General features: G+C 54.8%; 1 protein-coding gene across 6 annotated transcripts; it reads right to left on the reverse strand.

Moving 5' to 3' along the window:
- Positions 1 to 26,616, reverse strand: NADK (NAD kinase). 6 transcript variants are annotated; one of them, XM_036281446.1, is made up of 13 exons: positions 26,407 to 26,616; positions 25,220 to 25,327; positions 13,839 to 14,057; positions 11,998 to 12,081; positions 4,986 to 5,115; positions 4,625 to 4,733; positions 4,454 to 4,539; positions 4,068 to 4,170; positions 3,246 to 3,400; positions 2,992 to 3,091; positions 2,746 to 2,903; positions 2,147 to 2,229; positions 1 to 1,703 (listed from the first exon to the last, which is right to left on the reverse strand). In XM_036281446.1, the coding sequence occupies exons 3-13, from the start codon at positions 14,015 to 14,017 to the stop codon at positions 1,526 to 1,528; spliced, it is 1,365 nt and encodes a 454-aa protein (XP_036137339.1). In that variant the 5' UTR covers positions 14,018 to 14,057; positions 25,220 to 25,327; positions 26,407 to 26,616; the 3' UTR covers positions 1 to 1,525. The 6 variants fall into 6 exon arrangements, with proteins under 6 accessions (XP_036137339.1, XP_036137337.1, XP_036137336.1 ...); XM_036281444.1 differs by lacking the exon at positions 25,220 to 25,327 and adding an exon at positions 26,145 to 26,258 and having other exon boundaries at positions 3,315 to 3,400; XM_036281443.1 differs by lacking the exon at positions 25,220 to 25,327 and adding an exon at positions 26,145 to 26,258.
- Positions 26,617 to 27,417: the final 801 nt, after the last annotated feature.

The following is a 27,417-nucleotide window of genomic DNA, read 5'->3' on the forward strand; positions in this document are numbered from 1 at the left end:
GATCTGAAAATAGTAGTAAGGCTTTCAACATTTAATAAATTTTTAGGATATTAACAATATGAAACATCGAGAATTTACTTAAGAAAGTCCAAAGCTCTCTAGATCATCCCATCCTGCTGCTCCAGGGCTGGGCCGACACCCATGTCTCAGCAAGTGGCCGGATTCCAAAGGCTCTTCTTCTGAACCCAGTGCCAGAGGGAGGTTGGCCAGCCAAGCGGGTGGGCAGGTGGCGGTGAGAGCCCACCCCCACGCCCCACACCAGGCCAGTGCCAAGCACCACTGAGGTCCAGATGCCGAGGGGCCTCAGCAGGGACGAGAGTGGGGAAAGCACTGGACCACACACGTGGGCAGAGATGGCGGCATGGCGCTCAGGCTACACAGCCAGCTCCGGGGAGACTGAGGGCGTCAGCCCCGCCCTCCTCCCGTCTAGCAGATGAGACTGCCCCTCAGAGGAACCAAGACTCAAGACAGGCCCGGATTCCGGATGCCTGTTGGGTGAGGGGCCCAAGGCCGCGTCCAGAGTGAGCCGTGGCTCCGACCGTGGGCTCCCTACAGGCTGGGCCGTGTGGCTCTCACATGCATGCTGTTTGCCCCCAGCCCGCTAGCCAAGGGAGGGCGACCGCTGAAGGATAGGTGACCTGATGCCCCAGGAGCCACACGAACACCACCACCCTCTCCACAGTGACCTGTCTGTCCCCATCTTGTGACAACTGCGAAGGCTCACGGCTCCCCAACGGGCTGCACAGATGGCCCCACACACAGCACAGACAGACATATAACACAGACAGACACAGAGCACAGGACACACACAGGACACAGGACACAGGCACACGGCACAGACTGCGCTTCACAGCAGGATACACCCTCCCTGGGACCCTCCCCTGCGTGCCCAGCAGGACCTCTGTGCCAGCACGTCAGGGCGCAAGAGGCTCCAGACCCTCCGGGAGGGAGGGAGGCCAACTCTGATTGGTGAGGAATGTGTGTGGGCTGACCTCCCTGGTCAGCACCAGGCTCACTGACCACGTCACGGGCCATGGTGAGACGCAGGGGCAGGAGACAGGCTGGGGATGGCGGGAGGGATGGAGCCCCTGTGCCTAGCAGCTGCCGCACCCTTCCCAGTGCCCTTCACATGTCCCCTCGAACCTCAGGGGTGAAGCGCGAGGGAGGCGTGTGGCTGGAGGGCTTCCGGCTGTGAGACACTTTCAACACCAAAGGACAGACCCATCCATTTCAATCCCCTCGATATAACAGACTGATCTACGGAGGCTTCCAGACAAGGGACTCTGAAGAGCAGCTGGCGTCCCGGCCCAGGGACGGGCGTGGACGGACCACATGGCGCGCGCTGTTGCCTTCAGAGCACCTGCTGCTGCTTTCTTGGCTTATTCAGAAATGCAAAAAAAGGTCAGATTTAAAATGTTAAAAACGGATGATCCGGTGGACAAAAGGCAGAGTCTGGGCTCCTTGCTAGACAGAAGCGGTGACGCCCGAGGCCCGCGAGCGGCCCGCGTGTGCGGCAGGCTGGCAGCTAGCCCTCCTCGGCCTCCTCGCCCTCCTCGGCCTCCTCGCCCTCCTCGTCTGCGAAGTGCGCCTGCCGCTTCCGCACGTTCCAGTGCAGGCACTGGGCCAGGCTCTCGAACCAGTCGCTCACGGGGTCTTGGACGCAGATGGAGGGGAGCGGGTAGCAGGAGGTGGTGATGCTGATGCTGGGGACGCAATGTGCACACTGAGCCCAGGGCCTGCCTGCCCCGTCCACCCAGCACCCTCCCCAGGGCGGTGCCCCCTCACCAGCAAGGAGCCATTTTGGACCTGGCTCCCCAGCCAGGCCGGGGCCAGGGGTGCTGTGGTCTATCCCAGGACAAATCCATGGACCTGCTCAGCCCACCCCAGTCCCAGGAGGAGACCCAAGGCAGGTGGGGAGGAAGAGGAGACACAGCGGCCAGCGAGGAGCTGAGTCTCCACCAGGCCCAGGACACAGGCTACACGCAGCCACCTGTGTGACAGGCACGGCCCTGATGTGACAAGGACCCCTCTGAACTCTTGGTGACAAGTTGCACCTAGAGGGCCACACACGTCACTCTGGCAGGAGGACGAGGCAGCAGGTGGGCACACCTAACCCCCGCCCTGCTCCAACCCCGCACCCACCCACCTGTCTCCATGGCGGATCTCCTGCCTCTTGCGCCCGTCAAAGGACACCCACACGGTGTTCCGTGCTTCTGGTGACAACATGATCTGAAGGGATCAGGCAAGACAGCTGAGCACCTCAGACTCATGCCTGGGCAGCATTGTCCAGGGGAACCCTGGAGGTGCCCACAGCACCCACTACAGGCCAAGGCCACTTCTAGGCCCTGAAGGCATTAACTCTCTCCGACATCAGCCCTGGGAAGAAGACAGACGTCTGCCCAGGCCCAGGCCCAGGCCCAGGCCCAGGCGTCCGGCTCCAGCTCCTAGCTCCATGCAGATGCAGCCCCGCCTGCCAGGGGTCATCCACCCCTGGGGCCACGCACCCCGTCCCCACGCAGCAGGGACAGAGCGCTCCAACAAGGGGCTGGCCCCACACCCGAGGCCACAGGAGCCCAGCGGACAGAGATGAGGAGGGGAGGGAGGCCCTTCCCAGCCCTGAGCAAGGTGGGGCCTGCAGCCTAGGGTGCCAGGGGACAAGGCGGCCTTGGGCCAGAACCAGGGGTCGGTACCACGAGCCCCAGGCATTGACACAAACTGGAACAGGTGGAGAGAGTGGGCTCAGACCTTGAGCTCGACTCCTGCAGGGACCACAATGGGCCGGAAAGACAGCGAGTGGGGGCAGATGGGCGTGATCATGATGGCCGGCACGTTGGGGTGGATCATGGAGGCCCCGGCAGCCGCTGCGTATGCTGTGCTGCCCGTCGGGGTGGAGACGATCACACCTGAGGAGCAGGCCGCAGGGTCGGTCTCCATGCGCCCCCACCCTGTGGAACCCCCAGGGTGCCCACGACAGACCCAACGCCCACATACCATCACCCTGCACCGTGGTGATGAGGTGCCCGTCCAGGTAGACGTCCACGTTGGACAGGTAGGAGGAGGGGCCTCTGTCAATCACCACCTCATTCAAGACCTGGGGGCGGCGAGGCCAGGGCACACTGAGGGCGGAGCAGCCCCGCCCGTGGGTCTGCCCACAGGCACCTTCTCTCTGGGCTGCCCTGAAGGTCCTGAGGGGGCTGCCCGTGGGGTCCGACCGAAGTCCCCCCACCCTGCACGTGTCCACAGACCTGGTGCTGCATGACCTGCTTCCCGACCTCCGGGTCCCAGTCCGAGGCCAGCACCCCGTTCTCACTGACCCCATTGGGGATGGCAATCTTCTTCCCTTTGAGCTCCTTCACGACCTTGACCTTCAGCCGGCTCCGAAGAATAATAGCTGCGTTCCCTGGGGACCCGGGTGGGTCACACCCCAGAGGAAGCAGAGAACCCCCCTTGACCAAGGACCCCCTTTTTTCTCCCAAAGCGAGCAACACCCTTGTCTTCTGTGAAAATCTATCCACTGCTACTCAACACACCCTCGACCCGCGACCTGCTCAGACTTCTCAGTGTCAGGACGACGTCTGAGCCAATCAGCACTCAGATCCTCTCTGAGCTGCAGAGGGGCGGGGACACAGCACACGCGCTGTGCACCTGAGACCTGCATGACTTTGTGAACCAGCGTCACCTCAGTAAATGAAATAAAAAAGGGGAAAAATAGCCCTGGCCAGTTTAGCTCAGCGGTTAGCATCGGCCCGCGGACCAATGAGTCGCGGGCTCGATTCTGGGGAAGAGCATGGACCCCAGCTGCTGTTGCTCCAGCCCTGGTTGGGGGTGCGGGAGGCAGCCAACCAACGTGTCTCTCTCATGTTGATGTTTCTCTCTCCCCCTCCCTACCTGGAAAAAAAGGGAAAACATCCTTGGGTGAGGATTAAAAAGAAATAAAACAATAATAATAAAGAAGGGGAGGCAGTAAATCTGACTCTCGAGACACTAAGTATCGCTTCTGCACATCACCAACCCCCGAACCAAGGAGAGGACAAGGCTGAGCTGTGGGCCCGGAGCGCCCGACTCACCCTGTATCACCTGAGAGACCTGGGTCTGAAAGTTCTCAAAGTTGAAGGGCGTCAAGAAGCCCAAGGAGCCCAGGTGGAATGCCATGACGGGAGGCACGCTGCCCTGTGGGCGGAAGAGGAGGGTCAGTGCCGGGCAGGGGCGGTGGGCAGGCTGATGCCACTGAGACCCACAGTGGTGTGAAGAACCCCTGCCCACTTCCTGGCTCCAGCAGCCTCCAGGCGGGAGTGGGGTGGGCCTGGGACTGAGGGCAGCTACCCCCCCCCCCCGCCCCCGAGTCCAACAGCAGACGGCGGCGCAGTGCCCGTCCGTCAGAGATGCCGGACCACGGACTGCTCAGCCCGCAGCATGGAGCAGTGCGACAAGGCGGGTGTGTGCGAGGTCTCACCTGGAAGAGCGAGGAGGCATAGAGCAGGGTCCCGTCGCCCCCTAGACAGATGATGAAATCGATCTGGTTGGAAATGTCATCGAAGTCTGGAAAGCAGAACAAGGAAGGTGGTCACGTGGCCGTGGTGGGAGGGGGCGGGGGCTCCCACGGCACAGGACCCAGGCGGCTCGCCTTCTCGGAAGGTGCAGAACTTCTTCTTCACCGGCCCAAAGCTGTCGTCACCCGCGATGGCCGGGTCTTCCAGAACCTTCTTCTCCACGTACACGATCATGTTGCTCTCCTGGGGGCGGACGGGTGCATCAGCCCACAGAGGCGGAGCCCAGCCTCCAGTGCCTGACGATGGGGAACCAACTCCCGTGTCTGGGCTGCGAACCGCACGGCCACTGCCACCGCGGAGCGAGCCCAACTTCACCAGCCCGTCACCTGGAGCCCCGTGCAGGCCGCCCGTGCCCCTCGGCGACCCAGAGGTGGGACCCTGCTGGCAAGGACTGAGCAGAGGGGCAGAGGGGTTCTGGGCCACCCCGCTGCTCACCTCTATGAGGTACCCGCAGAGCTCCTTGAAGGGCTGCAGCAGGCTGGCGTCCCGGATCTTCTTGATGACGAGGACGCTCTTCGGGGGCTTGTTCCACGTCAGCCGCTGGCTGGCAGGGTCCTGGATGTGCCTTGGAGGGAGAGGGGCGCTCAACTGGGCCAGGCCCACCGGGACACCCCAGGGCTCCGCCAAGCAGACCCCCTGGCAGGGCTCGCTCGCGCTCTCTCTCTCTCTCTATCGATCATCTATCTATCTATCTATCTATCTATCTATCTATCATCTATCATCTATCTATCTAGAGTGGGAAGGAGAGAGAGGGAGAAAAACATGATGTGGGAGAGACACGGGCCAGGGATCAAACCTGCAACCCAGGTATGTGCCCTTGACCAGGAATTGAACCCGAGACACTGGTCTGTGGGCTGACACTCTAACCACTGAGCCAAATTGGACTCAGGACTAATAATTTTTTTAAAAAGCAAGTGGGGCCCGGCGGGTGTGGTTCAGCATCAACCCATGCACCAAGAGGTCACCGGTTCGATTCCCCGCCATGGCACATGCCCGGGTTGTGGGCCCGATCCCCACTGGGGGGCATGCAGGAGGCAGCCAATCGATGCTCTTTCTCATCGATGTTTCTATCTTTCTCCCTCTTCCTTTCTCTCTCTCTAAAATAAATAAATAAAAATTAAAATTAAAAAAAAAAAAAAAAAGCAAGTGGGGACTGCCTGAGGACAACCCCCAAGTCTCTGTGACGCTCTGATGTGGTCACTGGCACTGTGGGCTGACATGGGGCACACGCCTGTGGTGCACGGGTCCTCGCCGAGGGGCAGGGCAGAGATCCCCACTGTGACTGACCACTGTTCAAATCACAGGACTGGCCCTGGCTGGTGTTGCTCAGCGGTTAGAGCGTCGGCCTGCAGACCAGAGAGTCCCAGGTTCAATTCCAGCCAAGGACATATACCTTGGTTGTGGTTTGTTTCCAGCCCGGTTGGGGTTGTGTGGGTGGCAGCCAGTCGATGTCTCTCTCTCACACAGATGTTTCTCTCTCTCTTCCTCCCTCTCTATCTGAAGATAAATGCAAAAATGTCCTCAGGTGAGGATTAAAAAAACAAAAAAACAAAATTGCAGGCCTGTCCCAGGCTAGCCCAGCACAAGCTGGGACGTGCACACAGAACAAGGTCCAGGGAGCAGCATGTGACGGGCTGGCACACCCTGGCATGTGGGGGAACAGTCACTGAGGGCACACGGCAGGCTTCCCTTTCCCACGGTCACCCATCGACGCACAGGCTGAAACATGCCTCCCAGGGCAGCGGCTTCCTGAAAACTTGACGGGCCCATTAATGACTTTCAAAACCATGGCACAAGCCACTAATAAAAGTGTGGGGTGACTGACCTTGCCCTGGTACTGACTGACCATCACTCACCCACCTGGGCACTTCTGCCAAGGGGGAGGCCACTCGTCACATCCTCTCGGAACCTCATCGTCCACCCAGGTCGCACACAACTCACAAGGAAGGGACTCGTGGTTTGTGCACAGCATCTGGGTCACGCTTTGCTAACAACAGGTGCATAACACAGTGCCCCCCCTTTCCCGACTGTGCATTTGCACCATAAACCTGATTTCTGATCCCCAAAACCGAAAGCACAGCATAACCCCGAAGTGACATGCTGGAGGCTGTTAAGACAAATACGTCAGGAGGCTCCTACAATGAAAACCAGGGCAGAGTCACATGTCACTGTTTACAGGGCCTCCTGCTGATCACCCACTTCAAACAGTCCTCTTGATCACCTTCCCTTTTTAAAGACAGAGTGGGAGGGAGGGAGGGAGGGAGGGAGGGAGGGAGGGAGGGAGGGAAGGAGAGAGGGAGGGAGGGAAGGAAGGAAGGAGGGAGGGAGGGAGAAAAACACTGACGGGAGACACATCACTGAGAGAGACGGGGCAGGAGTCCACCCTGCAACCGAAGTACATGCCCTTGACTGGGAATCACCCCAGACTCTGTGGTCCGGGGGCCAACGCTCTACCTGCTGACCCAAACCGGCAAGGGCAGTCAGGATGAGCCCTGCCAAGCATCCTGGGTGCAGTGACATGTCCCAGTGGCAGAGGCACCTGAGCTGGGCTGCGAAACTGGCTGGGACCCATGGGAGGAGCTAGCAAACCCCAAACACCGTCCCTCTGCTTGACCTCAGGTGACGGAGGCAGTATGGGGCCCACAGCCCTCTGCCCAGGTCAGCGGGAGTCTGATCAGCCCGCAGAGGAGAAAACAGAAACCCCTCCCAGCAGACCCAGCAGATTAGGCTGTGCCCTGCAGGGGCCTGTGTGCCAACCAGTCACTCAGCTTCCTCCCGGGTCACCTGCAAAGTGAGGTTTGACCTTTCCAGCCATGAGCTGTGGATGCAGATGAGAAAGTGGGGCAGCCAGGCAGCCGCTGGCCATTCCGCACTTCTCCACGTGAGAGAAGTGCACTCGCATCCGCGGGACGTTCCAGACAGCAGGGCGCGAAGCCCCGTGTTGGCCTCTGCGCTGCGCCTGCCCTCTGAGTGTCACGGAGAACTCAGCCCTGGGAGCCCGGCCATGGTGCTGGGGGTGCAAGGTGGAGAGAGGGAGCCCTGGCCCCTCTGGTCCAAGATGACAGCCCCACCACCGTGCGGGCTCAGGGCCCAGCAGGCCAGGCAACTGCTCACTCCTCAACCCCCACCTGCAGCCCTGGGCACATCCAGGGCCCCTGCCGCTCGCCCGGGGCACCCCCTGAACAACCCGGCCTGACCTCGGGGAGCAGCTCAGAGGCCAGCCTGGGCCCCAACTTGAGGCTCATGAGGACAAAACACAAGAAGGGTGACTATGGGCTCAGCGGAAAGTGAGCTGATGCTCAGTTCAGGCTGGAGGGTGAGCCAGGGGCACGTGAGCCAGGGGCACGTGAGCCAGGATGTGAGGACAGGAGAGGGACTCTGCCCAGACCAGGAAACAAAGGGAGGGGCCTCTGCAGGGGTGGGGGCAGGGCAGCACCCATCTGGGACCACAGCAGACAGGAGGCACAGGTGGAGGGCAGGCAGGAGCTGGCCACCTGGCAGAGCTGCGAGCAGTGGCAGGTGATGGGGATTTGGGCCTGGGGGCACCGGGGTGGGCAGGCTGCCCTGGTGTCGGGGAGCCCACGGTGAACAGGATGGGGCAGAGGCGGGTGGGGACCCGTGACGAGACAGCAGACACCTGCAGGGGCAGAGGCACCGCCCCTCCTGGGACCACAGCTCCAGCCTCCACAGCGTCTGCAGGCGGAACTGAGGGCAGCACAGGCAGCTGCCACGCCCCACACTGACTGTGGGTGGGGCTGGGGCAAAGGCCCTCAGATGCTCAGACCTGTTAGGGGGTTAGTGGCAGAATCTCAAGAGCCCGCAACCCCTCCCCTGTGTCCGTGATATCCCCTCGGCTCCCCTGGAAGTCGAGGACCCTAGAAGGGGCTAAGATTGCCGCAGGTGCCGGCTGAGATGGAATTCTGATATTTTTTTAATCCTCACCCCAGGTTATTTTTCTCTTTATCATCAGATAGAGTGGGAGGAAGGGGGAGGAGGGGAAGGTGGGAGGGAGGGAGGGGGAAAGCGGGAAAGAAGGAGGGAGGGAGGGAGGGAGGGAGAGAGAGAGAGAGAGAGAGAGAGGAGACATTGATGTGAAAGGGACACATCGACTGACTGCCTCACACTGCCTCCCACAGGACCCGACCAGGGCCGGGGATGAACTGCAACTGAGATACGTGCCCTTGACTGGAACTGAACCCGCGACTCATTGGTCCATGGGCCGACGCTCTAACCACTGAGCCAAACCGGCCAGGGCTGGGTTGCAGATTTGATCCCTGGCCCTTACACACGTGTGGAAGGCAACCAATCACTGTGTCTCTCTCTTACATCAACATTTCTCTCTCCCCACCCTTCACCCCTCCCTTCCACCCTCTCTAAAAATTCATAGAAAAAATATCCTCGCTGGCCGGTGTGGGTCAGTAGTGAGCGTCGATCCTGCACCAGGAGGCCGCTGGTTCGATTCCTGTCAGGGCACATGCTCAGGTTGTAGGCCAGATCCCCAGTGTGGGGCTTGCAGGAGGCGGCCAATCGATGTTCTCTTTCATCGATGTTTGTTTCTCTCTCCCTTCCCCTCTCTCTCTAAAATCAATAAAGAAAAAAAAATTAAAGAAAAAAAAATTTTTTTAAATCCTCAGGTGAGGATTAACACCACCAAAAAAAAGACAATGTCTTGCATTTGAAGAATTAAAGGAGGCGACTTCTAGTCAAGATGGAACGCAGGTAACTGCAGTATCCTCTCCTCCCACAACCATATCAAAGTTACAACTAAACTACAGACAACCATCATTCAAAACCATCTGAAATTGAGCTGAATGGAAGTCCTACAACTACGAAATTAAAGAAACAGCCACGCTGAGACTGGAAGGAGGGGCGGAGGCGGACGGGCTGGTCCCACAGGCACATGTGGTGATAAAAATCAGGAGGACACCTCAGCTGGGAAGGTCCTCCCTGAGGACTGGGATCCCCATCCCACACCAGACCCCAAGCTCAGGGTTCCAGTGCCAGGAAGAAAAGTCACATAACTTCTGGCTGTAAAACCAGCAGGAACTGAGGCTGAGGGAGGCTGAGGCTGCTGGAGCCCCAGGCAGCTCCTCTTAAAGGACCCGCGCACAGACTTACTCTGACTCCCACCCTCCAGGCTCCAGCGTGGGGGAGGCAGTTTGAAAGGCATCTCCAAGCTCAGCACAAGAAGCAGCCATCTGTAGACAGCTTTGTAGCTAATGCCTGTTGGCCCTGGGTAGAACACCAGGCAGTGGCTTACCTTGCCCCAGAGCCAGCACACCCAGTGGACAGCTTCAGACCATGTCGAAACACCACCACCCAACCACCTCCACAAGTGACACTCTCTCTGGACCTCAGGCCAACGCTCTAACCGCTGAGCCAAACTGGCCAGGGCCACAAGTGACACTCTCAAGGTGCCAGAGCCCTGCTGAAGTCAGTCTTGCTCTGTTGGTGGCCTCTGCACAGCTGATCCTCCAAGGTAGACAGATGTCGGTGGATAGTGGGCACAGCCAGTCCTTGCAGATGATCAGCCTGAGTAAAACCCTCTCATTGATGTGCCCACAGCAATCCAGACTCAATTACAGCAGAAGGGTGTAAAGTCCACACGAAAGATACACTTCGAGAGCCCAGCTGGGAGACCAGGGAGGCTGTGCCACTGGACCCTACAGGACACCTACTACAATAGGCCACACTAGGAAGCCCGGGAGACATAGCAACTCTACCTAATACATAGAAACAAACACAGGGAGGCAGCCAAAATGAGGAGACAAAGAAACAGATCTCAAATGAAAGAACAGAACAAAACTCCAGGAAAAGAACTAAGCGAAATGGAGATAAGCAACCTAACAGATGCTGAGTTCAAAACACTGCTTATAAGGATGCTCAGTGAATTTAGTGAGAACCTCAGAGAACTTAGTGAGGGCCTGAAGAGCATAAAAAAGGACCAGTCGGAAATGAAGGAGGCACTAAATGAAGTAAAGAATAAATTACAGGGAATCAATAGTAGAGTAGATAAAGCCAAGAAGCAAACCATCGATTTGGAATATAAGAAAGCAAAAAACACCCAATCACAACATCAAAAAGAAAAAAGAATCCAAAAAAAAATGAGGATACTGTAAGAAGCCTCTGGGACAACTTCAAGCGTGCCAACATTCACATCTTGGGGGTGCCAGAAGGAGAAGAGAGAGAACAAGAAATGGAAAACCTGTCTGAAACAATAATGGCAGAAAACTTTCCTAACTTGGTGTAGGAAACAGACATACAAGTCCAGGAAGCAGAGAGAGTCCCAAACAAGATGAACCCCAAGAGGGCCACACCAAGACACATCATCATCAAAATGTAAAAGGTTCAAGACAAAGAGAGAGTCTTAAAAGCAGCAAGAAAAAAGCAGTTAGTTACCTACAAGGGAGTTCCCATTAGGCTGTCAGCTGATTTCTCAAAAGAAACTTTGCAGGCCAGAAGGGAGTAGCAAGAAATATTCAGAATGATGAAAAGCAAGAACCTGCAACCAAGATTACTCTATCCTGCAAAGCTATGATTTAGAATCAATGCCTATATAAAGAGTTTCCCAGACAAAAAAAAAAAAAAAACTAAAGGAGTTCATCACCACCAAATCATTATTATATGAAATGTTGAAAGGTCTTCTTGAAGAAAAAGAAGATCAAAAATATGAACAAACAGCCCAGCCAGTGTGGCTCAGTGGTTGAGCATTGACCCATGTACCAAGAGGTCGCCGGTTCAATTCCTGGTCAGGGCACAGGCCCAGGTTGTGGGCCAAATCCCCAGTTGGGGGCATGCAGGAGGCAATCAATGTTCTCTCTCTTCGATGTTTCTATCTCTCTCTCCCTCTCCCTTCCCTCTCTCTAAAATCAATAAAGAAAAAAAATTATGAATAAACAAAATGCCAATAAACATACCTACTGACAACTGAATCTACAAACAAAATGAACAAGCAGAACAGAAACACCCTCATAGATACAGAGAACATTTTGTTGGTTGCCAGATGGGAGGGGGGTTGGGGGATGGGTGAAAAAGGTGAAGGGATTAAGAAGTACAAACTGGTTGTTAGACTGACAAACCTCAAAGGGAAGGGGGGTGAGGGGGTGGGAAGAAATAAACCAAAGAACTTTTATGCATATATGCACAACCAATGGATACAGACAACAGTGTAGGGAAAGGCAGGAGAGGGGTGAGAGTGGGGAGGAGGGGGTCAATGAGGGAAAAGGAGGAACATATTTGACCCCCCAAATGTGTGAGTACGAAATAAGGCATTTTTCCTCTTATGAGTTTTTACTGGAAATAACAAACAAAAAACCTAGGCATACCTGCCCCGCCACCCCCCGCCACGTCCTGGAAGGACTTGAGGACCTCTAACTCCAGCACTCAAACCTCCCACAGTACAGCAATCCCCCAAGACAAAGGCCCCGGGGAGGGCCCCAGCACTCACATGATGGTCTGGGGGTTCTGCAGCACACAGGCCTTCGGTCCAAAGGTGGTCACTGGGCATGGCCCGTGCAGAGAGCGGGTCCTCCTGTGGAGAGAGCATGGCGATGCACAGAGTTGCACCCGACGCTCAGAAGTGTGCAGTCCTGGTGACAGCACGTGTCCAGTGTGGTCCCGGAAGAGGCCGCCGGTCTGCAGAGCACATCTGAATGCCACACGCTGTCCACACAGCGGCAGCATCAGAGACACTCAGACACACCTAGAACAATCAATCCTCAGAAAAAGGACCCAGCCCAGAACAGGGGACATGACCTTGGGGCGTGGGGACGGGCCTGGGGTCTGAGTGTGTGCAGGGCTTCCTGGCAAGTCTGTCTGAGGACAGTCCTCAGGTCTACGTCTGGGAGTCAGGATCTCAGAAACCACCCCGAGTGGCCTAGACTAAAGTTCTGCCAGAAACACTCGCTCGGAGCTGTACTGTCAGTAGAGAAGATGCTACTGGAGCAGCCCACCTTCCCAGTAACTGGAAAGAGACTTGGCCACAATCAAACCACCTAAACCAAGGGCACTGCAGCCATGTCCTGGGGATGCTCCTTGGCTGCCCTCCCTCTCCTGTTCTTGGGGGTCTAATGCCAGCCCCAGCCAAGGGCCAGGGAAGCAAGGAGGACACACCACATGGCAGGGCAGAGGGACGTGTTACCCCACACACAGTACCAGCCGCCAATGACCTGCTTTCCTGCACCAAGAACGCGGCCACAAGGACAGCCAAGCAGAGCTGGTGAACTCGCTTTGGTCTCTGACTGCCTAGCTCGGCGTTCCAGGACTCTCCAAATCCCAACGCAGACAAAGCAGACTTGGCATCCTTCGGTGCAGGCAGCCGGCCCTTGAGGGTCCTGGTGTCTGCTTGGAGGTTGAACCTCACTGTCGACCAGGGCACGCATGGAGCCACACTGGGCCTCAGGGACAAAAGATCTTGGAAATGGGTTTGCAGAGGATTCATCTAAGTTGGTGTTTAGCTGTGACTGGGAACATTCTCCCTCCTCCCCTGCTGACACCCACAAGCAGATGCACCCTTGACTGACTGCCAACCCAACAGGTTCCCTGTCGTCTGCAACAGAAAGTGTGCGTTATACAAATCAACAGAACCAAACCCAATGCCTGCTGCTGGGAGCCACATTGCACTGTGCGGCCTGGACGAGGAGGGTCAATGGAACTCAGGACAATATCACAGGGAGAAGCTGCCCCCGGCCAGAGACCCCAGGCTCCCTCCCACATATGCGGGCTAGAACTTTCAACCCAGAAAGCTGTGGGCTTCTCCACCTCACCTGACACAACCATGCACTCTGCTCAGGACGCCCCTTGCGTTTCACACAAGACCCTTATGTCAAGGCCATGCTTACTCGCAGCTCCTACTGGAGCCTGGGTGCTTCCTGCTCCAGAGGCCAGAGCAATATCCAAAGGTGCAGCACCGCGTCCGTCTGGCAGGCTGCGCACCAGCTCTGAGCACTGTGACCCAGACTCTTGCGCAAGAGCAGTGCAGCCTGCCCGAGGGACGGAGGTGGGGACACCTGCCCCACCACCCTGTGGCTGCCTGTGGCCTTCTGCCTGTCCTGACTGGGTGCGGAGCTGCGAGCACACGCCTCCAGGGCCCATCATTCATGGGCACCACTGAGGACGTAGCTGGGGCAGTGCTGTGCGTGTGTGTGAGTGTGAGTGAGTGTGTGTCCAGGAAGGCGTGCCCGCCCGCCCACAGCCTCCTGCGGAGACCAGGAGAGCTCCGAGGGAGCCTCCTCACAGTCTTCCTAGGCCCAGCATGAAACCCCGGAGGGCGACCGAGGGCCTTCATACCTGAACTCCTTGGTGCTCGCCAGCGCAGGCAAGGCAGACAGGCTGCAGGACTTGGCCCGACCCCGGATGGGGTGGCCCAGCACCACGCCCTCGTCCCCATGGCACGCAGCACAGCGGTAGGGGGACGCTTCCGCACTCAGCCCCTTCCTCATGATGACTTTCTCTGGCTCCATCTCCATCACTGACGAACCAGGGCTTCGGTCAGAAAAACGCTGATCCCTTAATTCAATAAAATAAAGCAAGTAAACGAATACGCACAAAGTTGTGCCTCTCCACACAAAGCACCCGCCCCTGGGGAATGGCTGCCGTCCGCTTTGCCAGAGGCCTTTGCAGACAGCCTGCTTCCACCCAGACACTTACGAGCTCAAGAGTCTGCCTGTGCTTTTAACGAATCTAGAGGAGTTAAAACACAAAGAACAGAACCCAGCATGTCAGTGAGGCGGCATCTCTCTCGTGAACCAGGAAGGGATCCTGCGGTTAATCGAGGGGATCTGGGTGTGGTGTTAAGTACCTCTCACTTCAAAAAAGCTGAACAAATGTAATCAACACAAGCGGCTAGCAGGTCACACTGGACTCCATGCCTGCAAAACAGACAGAGCCTGTGCTTCCCATCCAGGGCCAGTGAACACTCACCCACACTGACCCATTTAAATCCCAAAGAAAACCAACTTCCAAAAATGAGTGAAGGGCCCTGGCCGGTTTGGCTCAGCGGTTGGAGCGTCAGCCTGCGGACCCGAGAGTCCGGGGTTCAGTTCCCGCTAGGGGCACGTACCAAAAAAAAAAAATGAGTGAAGGTAGAGAGAGCCTTATCTTCCAACCACAATACAATAAAGCCAGTGAGCAGGGCAGAAGCCAACAACCCTCCGCCCTGGGAACACGGGCCTGTCTTCCAACCCACTTGGCGCTGAAGTGGACAGGAGCACCAGCACTGCAGAGAAGGACAGGGGCAGGGTCACAAGAAACCAGAGCTGGCGCCCGCTGCTGGCCATGCTGAGATTCTAAAGGATGATGAGTGATGAGCAAAGATTTACTCAATAAAGCTAGAAAAGGAATAAAATAAGCCTTATTATAAGGGCACAAGAGGTGATAAAAATAAAGGCAGAAATCAATACACAGAAAAATTGAAAAAGAACAGAGTTTGGAACAAAACCATAATAAACCAGTTTGATAAAGGGATTAAAAGAACTACACTAAATGGAAAACTTGGATCAAAAAGTAACTTTCTAAGCAAACTCCTGACTGGGAGGGGGAGAGAGATGAACACCCCCCGCCCAGCACTGCAGCTCAGGCAGCACCCCGAGAGTGTCCTGCTCAGGAAGCAGGGGTCAAAAGGACAGCCCTCCCTGGTCCCCTGAGGAAGACCCACAGGCCCGGCTGAACCGGCAGGGTGGCTGCCACACGTCCACTTCACGTGGACAAGCAGCGAGGCGAGGTCACGACACGCAGTGAAGTGCTCTTTCTCCAGCAGCAGACACAGCCTCCGACCTCCTGAGGGAGGCCGAGCTGGCAGACCAGGGAGGGTGAATGTGGGGTGGTGGGGAGAAGGGCGGGGGAAGTTCGGAACTCCAGACAAGCCTGGGCCTCCATGGTGAGGTCAAAGGTGACGGGATGCCTGACTGCACCACACCCCCTGCACTTCACAGTCACCTGAGAAGCCCAACCAGATGCAGAGGCGTAAGAAGCCCCAAAGCCCCTGGAGACCAACACTGACCCAGTGGGTCAGCAGCCTCCTGAGCTGGAGAAACACAGATGCTTTATCCACGTGGATGAAGAAAGGAGTGACAACCAGACCCTGCAGAGCATGTCGGCTCTGACTCAAGGCTGGAGGCTCCATGACGCAGAAATAAGAAGATGGAAGGAGCAGGCACAACTGCCCGTGCAGATGCCATGCTCTTCTGCGTAGAAAATCACAAGGAATCTATAAAAAAGTGACTCCATCCAACAGATGAGTTTGATAGCAAGGTTGCAGGAGACAAATTCAACACATAAAAATCAATGGTATTTCAGTGTACCAGTAACGAACAATAAGAAACTCGCTGGGCCCAGCTGGTGGGGCTCAGTGGTTGAGCGTCGACCACAATCGGGGCACATGCCCAGTTGTGGGCCTGATCCCCAGTGGGGGGCATGCAGGAGGCAGCCAGTCAATGTTCTCTCTCATCGATGTTTCCATCTCTCTCTTCCTCTCCCTTCTTCTCTCTCTAAAATCAATAAAGAACAACAACAACAAAAAAACTGGCCGGTATGGCTCAGTGGACTGAGCACCAGGTCACCAGTTCAATTCCTGGTCAGGGCACGTGACCTTTCAGGTTCAATCCCCAGTAGGGAGCATGTAGGAGGCAGCCAATCAGATAGACATCCGTGTCTCTCTCTCCCTTTCCCTTCCTCTTTTTATTTTATCCTCACTCAAGGACATTTTTTCCATTCTTTGTTCAGATAGAGTGGGAGGGAGAGAGAGGAAGAGAGAGAGAGAAACATCGACGTGAAAGGGACATATCAAGTGGCTACCACCCACACGACCCAACCAGGGCCGGGGACAAACTGCAACTGAGGTACATGTCCTTAGCGGGAACCGAACCCGGGTCTCTCTGGACCGCAGGCTGACGCTCTAACCACTGAGCCAAACCGGCCAGGGCTCCCTTCCTCTCTTCTTTAAAAAAGAAATCAGTAAACACACATGAAACACTCAGGGACACAGCTGACAGACGTGTGAGTCCTGCAGCTCTAAGACAGGCGGGCGTGCAGGAGGCAGCTGGTGGATGTTTCTATCCCTTTCCCTCTCTAAAATCAATAAAAACGTATTTAAAGGAAAAAACACTACCTGTGACAGAAACAGGACAGACACGACCAGAGATGTTTCCTTCCCACTCAGCAGGCCATGCTGTCCTGAGGTCTCCTCCCCGAGAGTCAGGACTTGGGGCAGGGATGCGAACCAGGCGAGCCTGCCCGGCCAGGAGGCCATGGAGCAGCAGGAGCACCTCCCGCCCGCCAGGCCCTGTCCCCCACTCAGCTGCCTTTGCCCAACTCACCCTCACTAGGAGCTGTGAGGCAGCATCTAGGGGACAAGCCCCGGGGCACAGCTGGCACCTGGGCCAACACGCCTGGGCCCCTGCTCACAACCACAGCAGACAGAACAGGGAGCCCCAACAGAGGGGCCTCAGGCATGAGCTGGCCCAGGGTCCTGGGAGGAGAGAGGACCTTTAGACTCAACTCCTCCACCTATGGAAACAATGCCTGACTTATCCCCTCCGAAACTCGGGCCCATCAAACCCTGAGGAATACACTCAGGGCACTGCACCAGGTACATGAAGCTAAAATCCACATATAAGGAAGGCACGCCTCGAAAAGCCCCATTGAAGTAAGAAAGCTCAGGACACAATACTGATAAAATGCGAAAGCATGGGGCTCACAACTGCAGTCACTCGGGGACACTCGTGATCCTAAGCGTTGACCGTCACACCGAACCTGGTCTGAGCCGGGCAGGGGAGGCTGTAATCCTAGAAGGATGTGGAAAACTCTATCATTCCAAGAAGATGCAGAAATAACTATCTGGTAAGGTTACTATAATCCTGAGAAGATAAGAAAAATGAATGAATTAAACCCTTGATGCTGCCCTGGCCAGTTTGGCTTGGCGATTGAGCGTTAGCCTGCGGACCAGAGAGTCCTGGGTTCAGTTCCCGCTAGGGGCACGTACCACAAGAAAAAAGAAACAAAAAAATCTTGATGCTGAAATTTTCAAAACGATTGTAATAATTTTACAATCATTAGATTTTTATGTATTTTGTTTGATATTATGGGTAACAGATTCAAAGGAATGATTCATTCTATGTAATTCTCATTTAAGTGGCTGAAGGGAGTTAAGTCTGTAGCCAGTGCTCAAAGTTTAATTTCTAAGTGTGTATGAGTTAAGAAGTCACGGTAACTCAGCCGTGTACAAAGCAGTACTGTTGAGAGTTCCCTTCATGCACAAAGGACAGCCACCCCACCCCACAACTTGCACCTAACAGGCAACGCAGGGGTCTCTCCCCAGAAGCACTTTCCAATAACCGTTGCACTGTACCTGAGCAAGAGCCAGAGTCCACTCTACAGCTAAGCAGGTAAGTGCGCAGCAGCTCAAAGCTCCCTGTGCCACACCAACCCTCCATGCCTGTTCTGTGCCACCCAAAGTAGCCTGGACTCCAACATAACGTATGTTAGAGAGTCCATTGATCACCAAAGGAGTTTGTCCTGGGAACGCAAGGCCCTCCGCCGACGGAACGCATCACATCAGCAGGACAAGAAAGACTACCAGATTACATCGACGGTGCACAAAGCGATGACCATTTACGGTGAAAATTTCCAGCTGCCTGGCAGGTGTGGCTCAGTGGACTGATCATCAGTCCCATGGGCTGAGAGGTCCTAGTTCGGTTCCTGGTCAGGGCACATGCCCAGGTTGTAGGGTTAAAGGTTTGATCCCCAGTGGAGGGCGTGCAGGAGGCAACCAATCGATGTTTCTTTCTCCCTTCCTCTTTCCAAATGATCAATAAAAACATTAAGAAACAAAACAAAAACCCAGCTAATAGGAATACAGAAACGTCCTGAACTGGTAAACAACATCTACAAAACCTACAGCTGACACCCTACTCGATGGAGATAGGGCGCCTTCCCCGACACGGGAGCAAGGCCGGGTGCCTGTTCTCACCACTCCTGCCAGCGCCACACAGAAGTCCTGGCTGGTGCCACTGGCGAGCAGATGGAGACAGAAATGGCAACTGCGTCATTTACCATCACTTTAAAAATGATGAGAGCCCTGGTTTGGCTCAGCGCTTAAGAGCGTCGGCCTGCAGTCCAGAGAGACCTGGGTTCGGTTCCCGCTAAGGGCACGTATCTCAGTTGCAGTTTGTCCCCGGCCCTGGTTGGGTCGTGCGGGTGGCAGCCACTTGATACGTACCTTTCACATCGATGTTTCTCTCTCTCTCTCTCTTCCTCTCTCCCTCTCACTCTATCTGAACAAAAAATGAAAAAATGTCCTCGGGCGAGGATAAAAAAATAAAAATAAATAAATAAATAAAAATAATGAGATGTGTCCTGGCCTGTTTGGCTCAGCAGTAGAGCATCAGCCAAAGGGTTGCGGGTTCAATTCCTGGTCAAGGGCACCTGGGTTGCAGGTTTGATTCCCCAGCCCTGGTGGAAGTCTTGCAAGAGGCAACCAATCAATGTCTCTCTCCCACATCGATGTTTTTCTCTCCCTTTCCTGCTCCCTCTCTCCCTTCTAGTCTATCTAAAAAACAATGGAACATATCCTCAGGTGAGGATTAACATCATCATCATCATCATCATCATAATATGTAAACATAACAAAACATACAGAGAGACCTGGCAGGGTACCTCAGTCGGTTAGAGCATCATTCTAATATGCTAAGGTTGCGGGTTCAATCTCTGGTCAGGGCACATACAAGAACCAACCAATGGTCCAGCCTGTGTGGCTCAGTGGTTGAGAGTTGACCCATGCACCAAGAGGTCGCCGGTTCGAGTTCTGGTTAGGGCACATGCCCAGGTTACGGGCCCAATCCCTAGTGGGGGGCACGCAGGAGGCGGCCAGTCAATATTCTCTCTCACAGATGTTTCTCTCTCTTTTTCCCTCTCACTTATCCTCTCTATAAAATCAATAAAGAAAACAAACAAACAAACAAAAAAAGCAGCAGCAACTAATGAATACATAAGTGGTACAACAAATCAATGTTTCTCTCTCCTCCCTCCCTCTAAAATTAATAGATAAAAAATTAAGTTAAAACAACAACAGCCATGCAGAAGGCCTGTATGCTGGAAATAATAAATCGCTGATGAGAAGTGAGATCAGGAGAGATGCACCTGCTCCTGGGCCGGAAGGCTCAACACAACGAGGGCTTCACTTCTCCCCAGTGGGCTGTGGTTTAACTCAAGTTCCATAAAGTCCAGAATGAGGCTGTTTTGTAGAGATAGACAAGCTTCTTCTAAAAAGTGTATGAACAAATAGCTAAGAAACATATGAAGAAATGCTCAACATCACTAATCATCAGAGAGATGCAAATTAAAACAACAATGAGGTATCACCTCACACCTGTCAGAATGGCCGCCATCAACAAATCATCAAACAAGTGTTGGTGAGGGTGTGGAGAAAAGAGGACTCTAGTGCACTGCTGGAGGGAATGCAGAGTGGTGCAGCCACTATGGAAAACAATATGGTGTTACCTGAGAAAATTAAAAATTGAACTTCCATTTGACCCAGTGATCCCACTTCTATGAATATACCCTAAGAAGCCTGAAACACCAATCAGAAAGAATATATGTACCCCCGTGTTTGTAGCAGCACTGTTTACAATAGCTAAGATCTGGAAACAGCCCAAGTGTCCATCAGTAGATGAATGGATAAAAAAGCAGTGGTACAGCCCTGGCCGGTTTGGCTCAGCGGTTAGAGTGTCGGCCTACGGTCCGGAGAGACCTGGGTTCGGTTCCCGCTAAGGGCACGTACTTCGGTTGCAGTTGGTCGTGCGGTGGCAGCCACTCGATGTGTCCCTTTCACATCGATGTTTCTCTCTCTCTATCTCTTCCTCTCTCTCCCTCCCACTCTATCTGTACAAAAAATGGAAAAATGTCCTCGGGTGAGGATAAAAAAATAAAAATAAATAAAAAAAGCAGTGGTACATATACACAATGGACTACTACGCAGCTGTAAGAAAGAAAGATCTCTTATCCTTTGAGATGACATGGAGGGACCTGGAAAGTATCATCCTAAGTGAAACAAGCCAAATAGAAAAAGACAAGTATCATAGGATCGCACTTATTTGTGGAATATAATGAACATAACAGTCTGAGGAATGGGGCAGTCCCAGAGAAGTGGAAGTAGGGTACAGACTGACAATCCCCAGAAGAGGGGGTGGTGGGGGAGAGATGAACCACAGAACTTATATGCATGTATGCATGAACAATGGACATGGACAACAAAGCTGGGGACAGGGCAGGGAAGGAGGGGGAGGGAGGGGGGAATCAGTGGGGGGAAAAGGAGAAACATCTGTAACAAAAACTAATTAATTAAAAAAAAAAAAGTGTTTGGAAGGTAAAGGCACTAGAAAGCTAACACCACTATAAGAAGAAGAACAAGGGAGAGGCTCGCTCTCTAAGACTTACTCTCCAGCCCTGGACAGTGTGGCTCAGTTGGCTGGGTACCCTCCAGTGCACCGAAAGACCGCCAGTTAGATTCCTGGTCAGGGCACATGCCTAGGTTTTGGGCTCAATCCTCAGTAGGGGGCGTGCAGGAGGCAGCCAATCGATGTTTATCTCTCTCTCTCTCTCCCTTTAAAAATCAATTTTAAAAAGCTTTAAAAAAAAAAAGACTTACTCTCTAACCGGGACAATCAGGCCGTGGCATGTGGTGGGAGGCAGGCCCACAGATCCATGGAACAGAGGAGAGCCCAGAGACAGACCCACACAGATGTGCTTGGCTGACTTCTGCCAAAGATGCACAAACAATTCAGTGAGGAAAGATAATCTTTCCCACATTTGCTCCTGGAGCAATTAGAGCTAACCCCAACTAAACTGCACACAAACAGAAATCAACTCAAAATGGGTCAAAATCAATCATACTTAGTATAATCAGGAACTATAAAACTTTTGTAAGAAAACACAGGAGAATATGCACGACCAATGGACACAGACCATATTTTGGGGAAAGCAGAGGGCATGGGAGTGGGGAAGAGGGAGTTAATGGGGGAAAAAGGGGGGGACATCTGTAATACTTTTGACAAAGATAAATACACACACACACATTAAATCCCCCCCTCACCCCCCACCAAAAAAAGAAAACACAGGAGAAACTTTTTTGGGACTCAGGGCTAAAGAGAATTGTTTATATGTGATATAAAAAGCACAGTCCATAAAAGGTAAAAAACAGATAAACTGGACTTCACTCCAACTAGAAACTTGCTCTGTGGAAGACCCTGTTCCAGGATTAAAAACACGCTACAGACTAAGAGAAACTAGACAGCCAACCAGAGAGCCCACAAAAGGCTGGGGTCTGGAGCATACAAAGAACTCTCAGAACACAGTAAGCAGCACCATCCAATCAGAAAGCAGGCAGGGAGGGCGCGCAGACTGAGACCTGTGCAGGGGAGCAAGCACGTGCAATGTCTCACTGGCTGCTAGGAAATGAAAATTAACACCCCAAGGAGATGTGGCTGTATACCCCCAGAGCCGACACAATAAGGAAAAGCTTGAGAAGGTTCGGAGAACCATCCCAGACATGGGGAGGGAACGTGAGAAGACACTCATTTGAAGAGTTTGGCAGTTTCTTATGAAAACTAACATACAACCCAGCAACTGCACCTGGGCATCCACCCAGGAAAAAACTGTCCATGTAAAAACCTGCACAGCCCTGGCCAGGTGACTCAGCTGGGTGGAGTGTCACCCAGTACAAAAAAGGCTGCGGCTTTGATTCCCAGCACATACATAAGTTGTGGGACTGCTCAGGCGGCCCTCAGAGGCATCACGCTAAGTGAGAAAGCCAGTCTCAGGGCCGCAGACTGAAGGAGTCCACCGCACAGTTAGAGGGGGCCAATGAGCACGAAGGGGCCTGGGGCAGGCTGTAGAGGGCAGCACAGGGGTTCCCTGCAGTGACGAGCAGTCATGAGCAGACACACAAATGTAAACACGGGCAACACTGCAATCACACGCGGGAAAAACTGGTGACATCAAATAGCGTGTGGGGTAGTTCATAAATGTTTCCAATGCCAACTTCCTGGCGTTGGTATTACTGTGCTAGCCATATGTGAGTGTGAGGCCCACAAAATGCAAATGTATTTAAAAACTATCTATTCCATTACACATTAGCTAGAAGATGTTAACATTTACTTGCAAAGACTAATGTGATGACCAAGCAGTAAACTAATTTATGAAACAATCACACTGAATATTTTAAAATTTAAATTATCTCCGCAGTATATTTTTTGACAATGGTGAATCAGGACTCACATTTTTTTTTTTATCCTCACCTGAGGACATTTTTCCAATTTTTGTACAGATAGAGAGGGAGGGAGGGAGGGAGGGAGGGAGGGAGGCAGGGAGGGAGGGAGGGAGAGGGAGAGGGAGGGAGAGAGAGAGAGAGAGAGAGAGAGAAACATCGACGTGAAGGGACACATCGAGTGGCTGCCACCCGCACTACCAACCAGGGCTGAGGACAAACTGCAACCGAAGTACGTGCCCTTAGCGGAAACCGAACCCGGGTCTCTCCGGACCGCAGGCCAACGCTCTAACCGCTGAGCCAAACTGGCCAGGGCAGGACTCACATTTAATTCAAGTCTGTTTGGTGTGTTAACTCTTCTAGAAGGATGATATTCTAACTCTATCCAAGTTCAGTCAAGTTCTTGACAGCGTCAACCTAATTTTAACTAACCGCGGTGCATGGGGGAGCCGAATCAGAAGTGGTGTCGGAGCACAGTCATAAAGTATCCGCCGTGCAGTGGTGAGGAGACACACCAAGATGCCAGTGAGTCCATGTATAAAACACGTAACAAGTCACACACACGTGAACCTGAAACCTGATTCCAGTGTGAGCTCTCAATACATATTTGTTGGAGCTGAATGAAAAAGGAAAGTTTATTTGGTCCCAGAAATGGGAAACTGTTCAATCTCACTAGTTAGTACTGAGCTGGGGGAAAAGGGTCCCTAACAAGTTGTCTCCCCCCCCCCCCAATAAACAATAAATAATGCCCAATGCTGGCAAGGATGTGGTGAGACTGAGCACTCACAAAGACCTTTTGGAAAGTTATGTGACCACGTGAAGCAAGAGACGGACCTTCAGCCCACACCTTGCAGGACCAGAGATCTGAAGGGGGCTCTGTGGAGAGGTGGCAGCATCCCCACACACACAGGTAGGGACACAGGTCTGTGCACCCACCCTGTCCCGCTGCACAGTGAGTGGGCCCCTGGCAGTCCTCCCGGCCACCTGCACCCGTTTTCGTATCTATCTGTTTGGATGCATTAAATTCAGAGTGTGGCAAGGTGGGTCACAGAGCCGGGGAAAGCCACCAACACCCACAACAGTTAGCAGCTGACATGCAGGTGGGATGCAAGCGAAGCCCCTGGAGAAGGCCCTGCAGTCTGACCTGCACCCTCCCCTGGCGGGTCTCTAAACGCTGTAGCGCGGGGCGTACAGAAAGACTGTGATTTCGGGCAATAAAGACAGAGGCCTTCGACGTGGCTCAGTGGCTGAGCGTCGACGATGCCCCAGGAGATCCCCGGTTCGATTCCCGGTGGGGCACAGGCTCCACCCCCAGGAGGAGGCGTGCAGGAGGCAGCCGATAGATCATCGATGTTTCTCTCTCCCTCTCCCTTCCTCTCTGAAATCAATCAAAAGTAAACAAAAAGTGTTTTTTTAAAGACATACATTTTTCAAAGAAAACCCCACCTACCTCTGCACTCCGCAGGTGACACCTACCTTATCTCAAAACTCAATAAAACTCACTCTTTCCTCTCACCTCTCAGGGGCACCTACGTGCCCCCGCCCCGTCCACCCGCCGACGAGCTCGGAGGAGGAAGCGCAGAGCCGCCCGCGGGCCCGCCTCCAGGTGCCACAGGGCGCTGCACCCCGACCCGCGCCCCGGCGACGGGAGCAAAGGTGACCACAGCGCCAGGGGTGCCGGAAACGCGTCGGCAAGGCCGCGGTGGGGTGATGCCCGGCGGGGACACGTGAGCCGGCGCCCGGAGTCGCGCCCACTCAGGAACCGCCCGGACGCCGGACCCGTCAGCGGCCCGCCCAGCGCACTCGGGGAGGCCGCCCGCGGGGTCCGGCCGCGGCCCCGCTCCGGGTGCGGTCGCCCTCGGGCGCGCCCACGTCCCGCGGCGGGCAGCGGCCAGCGCCTCCCGACGCCCGCATCCCCGGCCCGGCGACCCCAGGGGCGCGGGGCGGCCGAGGGGCAGCGCGCACTCACCGGTCGCTGCCGCGGGCGCCTGCGGGGCCGTCCCCTCGCCAGGCTCCGCCCGCGGACTCCGCCGCCCCGCCGCCGCTCGTCGCCGTCGCTAGCTGGCCCCCGGCGCCGCGGCCGCTCCCCGCCCCATGGCCAACCGGACCGCGGCGCCGGCTCACCCAGCAGCAATGCCGCCGCGCAGCCAGTGCGCACGCACGCCCCGTCCCGCGCATGCGCTCCGCCATATGCACGCGCGCCCCGCCAGCTCGCGCACGCCAGCCCCGCCCCCAAGGGCGCCCCGCCCACACCGCTCGTGGTTCTGGCCTTTGGACTCCATCCCGGCCGCAGGGCCCAGGTGGGGCACTCTGTACCGGGGGGAGCCAGGCTAGTAAGAAGCCAGGAGAATTCTTTGGCAAGTGGAATGGGGATGCAGGTCACCTCCCTAGAGATAACATCTAATCCTACCTTGTGTATCAGCTCCAGGCCCAGAAAAGCAGCAAAACCAGGTCCAGCTGCAATGACGAATGACCCCTCTACTGCCGTGGCACTGACCAATCAGTGAGGATCAGGACCCTGAAAGAGCACACCTGGAAAATTAATGACTCTTCTGCTAAAACCCTTCCCTGAGACCTTCCCCAAGATTCCCACCTGCAAGGGAGAAATAAATACCCTCAAGGCAAAGGACACAGCATGCACTCTCCCTCTGGGGAGTATGCCGGTGCCTTCCCCCCAAGACATGCATCTCCTAAACTCTAAGGGTCCCCAGGAGACTTGCAGCCAGGGGAGCAATGGGCCGTGGCAGTTTGTCCAGGCCTAACCCTTGACCCTGTCTTCAAGGCCCGTTTTTCTCTGACTTCCCAGTGAGCTAAGGCAGCCCAGCCTAGGCTCTCCTGTTACTTCTTCAACACTGAGTCCTTCCTTGTTTCACTGTCCCCAGCTTTAATAAACATCCACTCATAATCACCTGGACGCATATTGTGAAGTTTTTTCTGCACGAAATCAGTAACGCACACACTACCAGCTGGCCCTAAGCAGACCTGCTCAGGGCCTGCCCCCATCCCACTCCGTTCCCCTCCACCAAAGCACCACCCGCTGAGAAGTCCATGACTACCAGGTGTGACTCTGCTTAGAAAGAACACGTTTTAGGATTCAAAACTCAGTGTGAGCACCTGCAACAGAACCGCACCCCTCGGCTCTAGGCACAGCTGGAGGGAGCACGCTTCATCCACCACAGGCAGCCTGGTCAGTCCTTGCACATCACAGGACTTCAAGGGCTCTGGGCCTGCCCTCTAAGTGGGGCCCCCAAGAATAACCTGCCAACACTGTTCTCCCCCCACCCGAAGACTGGAGTACCCAAACAGGAGGAAGGGGCCAAGGCCTCAATGCCCACCTTGTAGCTTCTGGTGGAGCTGCTGCCTCCCCGTGGGTTCTCCCAAGGCTTCCTGAATTGAGGGTTACCCACCAGTGCATTCCGGAGTCATATCCCAAATGTGTGCCAGGGTCACTGCAGGAGATGAACCAGGCAATGCACTGCAGGGTACTCCCCAAGTGCCAGCCATTAGTCCTTCTCTACACTGGGGTCTCCCTGACATGGAGCGCCCTCCCCCTCTGCAGCAACCTGGTCCCCGGGTTTCCCCAGCCCCCCCCCATACCAGCTGTTGTCAGTCTTCTCTGATGGGGCCTCCTGGCCCTGTGTCCATCGACCTGGAACACCACTGGTCACAGAAAAGGACATGTCTCACTGCTGCCCTGGGACCACTGAGCAGTGGGTCACCAAGGGTGAGTGGGGAGGGGGTCAAGAATGGGGAAAGTCTGAGGGGATTTCTCAAGTGCTGCAACTTCCCCATCTGGTAGTTTTGTACATCCACCCACTTCCCCGAAGTGACTAGCAGACACACACGCAGGAGATTCCATTTGAGTTGCATTTTTGGAAATGTAATCATTGACATCCTACTACTAATGCTTGGCCTAGCACTTGCTATGGCCAGGCACTGGGCCTCGCTTCCCAAGAACCTTCTAGAGCAGGACAGTCCGTAGGGGCGGCACCAAGGCATGAGTTCGGGCAGGGTCACTCGTCAAGGTGACAGGGCAGGCACCCTTCCTGTGTACTCTTCTTATCTAAAGGGAACTCTTGCAGGTACTGTCCAGAGACATTGGGCAAAAGCGTTTCCTCATTTCAGAGAGGAGCAAACTGCTGCACCCCCTTCAGGAAGCCTGGAGCTCACACCCAGGCCCCAAAGGGCTGACTGGCAAGAAGACAATAACAAGGTCCACACTGGGAGGGGTGCCTTAGGGCATCTGGAATGTTCCCAGAGGTGTCACTTGGGCTGAATCCAAAGGCTGAGTCAGGCTGTGGTGGGGAGGGAGGGGCCAGCAGCTGGGCAGAGGCTGGGGTGGGGGTGGGGATGGAGGACACTCTGGCCAGTTTGGGCTGGGCATAGGATGGGGGTTCTGCCTTACAGGGGCTCAAGGGACTGGAAAGGTGGAAAGTCTTCCTCCTTTCTGGCCAGTGACCTTTCCCTGTAACCCAGCGGTTCTCAACCTGTGGGTCGCGACCCCTTTGGGGGTCGAACGACCCTTTCACAGGGGTCGCCTAAGACCATCGGAAAACACATATTTCCAATGGCGATTCTTAACAGTAGCAAAACTAGTTATGAAGTAGC

This window comes from Molossus molossus, unplaced genomic scaffold (genome assembly GCF_014108415.1).
Source record: "Molossus molossus isolate mMolMol1 unplaced genomic scaffold, mMolMol1.p scaffold_m16_p_35, whole genome shotgun sequence".
Taxonomy (NCBI): domain Eukaryota; kingdom Metazoa; phylum Chordata; class Mammalia; order Chiroptera; family Molossidae; genus Molossus; species Molossus molossus.

Excerpts from the sequence above, each read along its gene's own strand:
- NADK (XM_036281443.1), bottom strand. The coding sequence starts at position 26,489 with ATGTCCTTTTCTGTGACCAGTGGTGTTCCAGGTCGATGGACACAGGGC. Across the intron at positions 12,082-13,838 it reads GCGAGCACCAAGGAGTTCAG|GAGGACCCGCTCTCTGCACG; the intron begins GTATGAAGGCCC and ends CTCTCTCCACAG. Across the intron at positions 1,704-2,146 it reads GAGATCCGCCATGGAGACAG|CATCAGCATCACCACCTCCT; the intron begins GTGGGTGGGTGC and ends TTGCGTCCCCAG.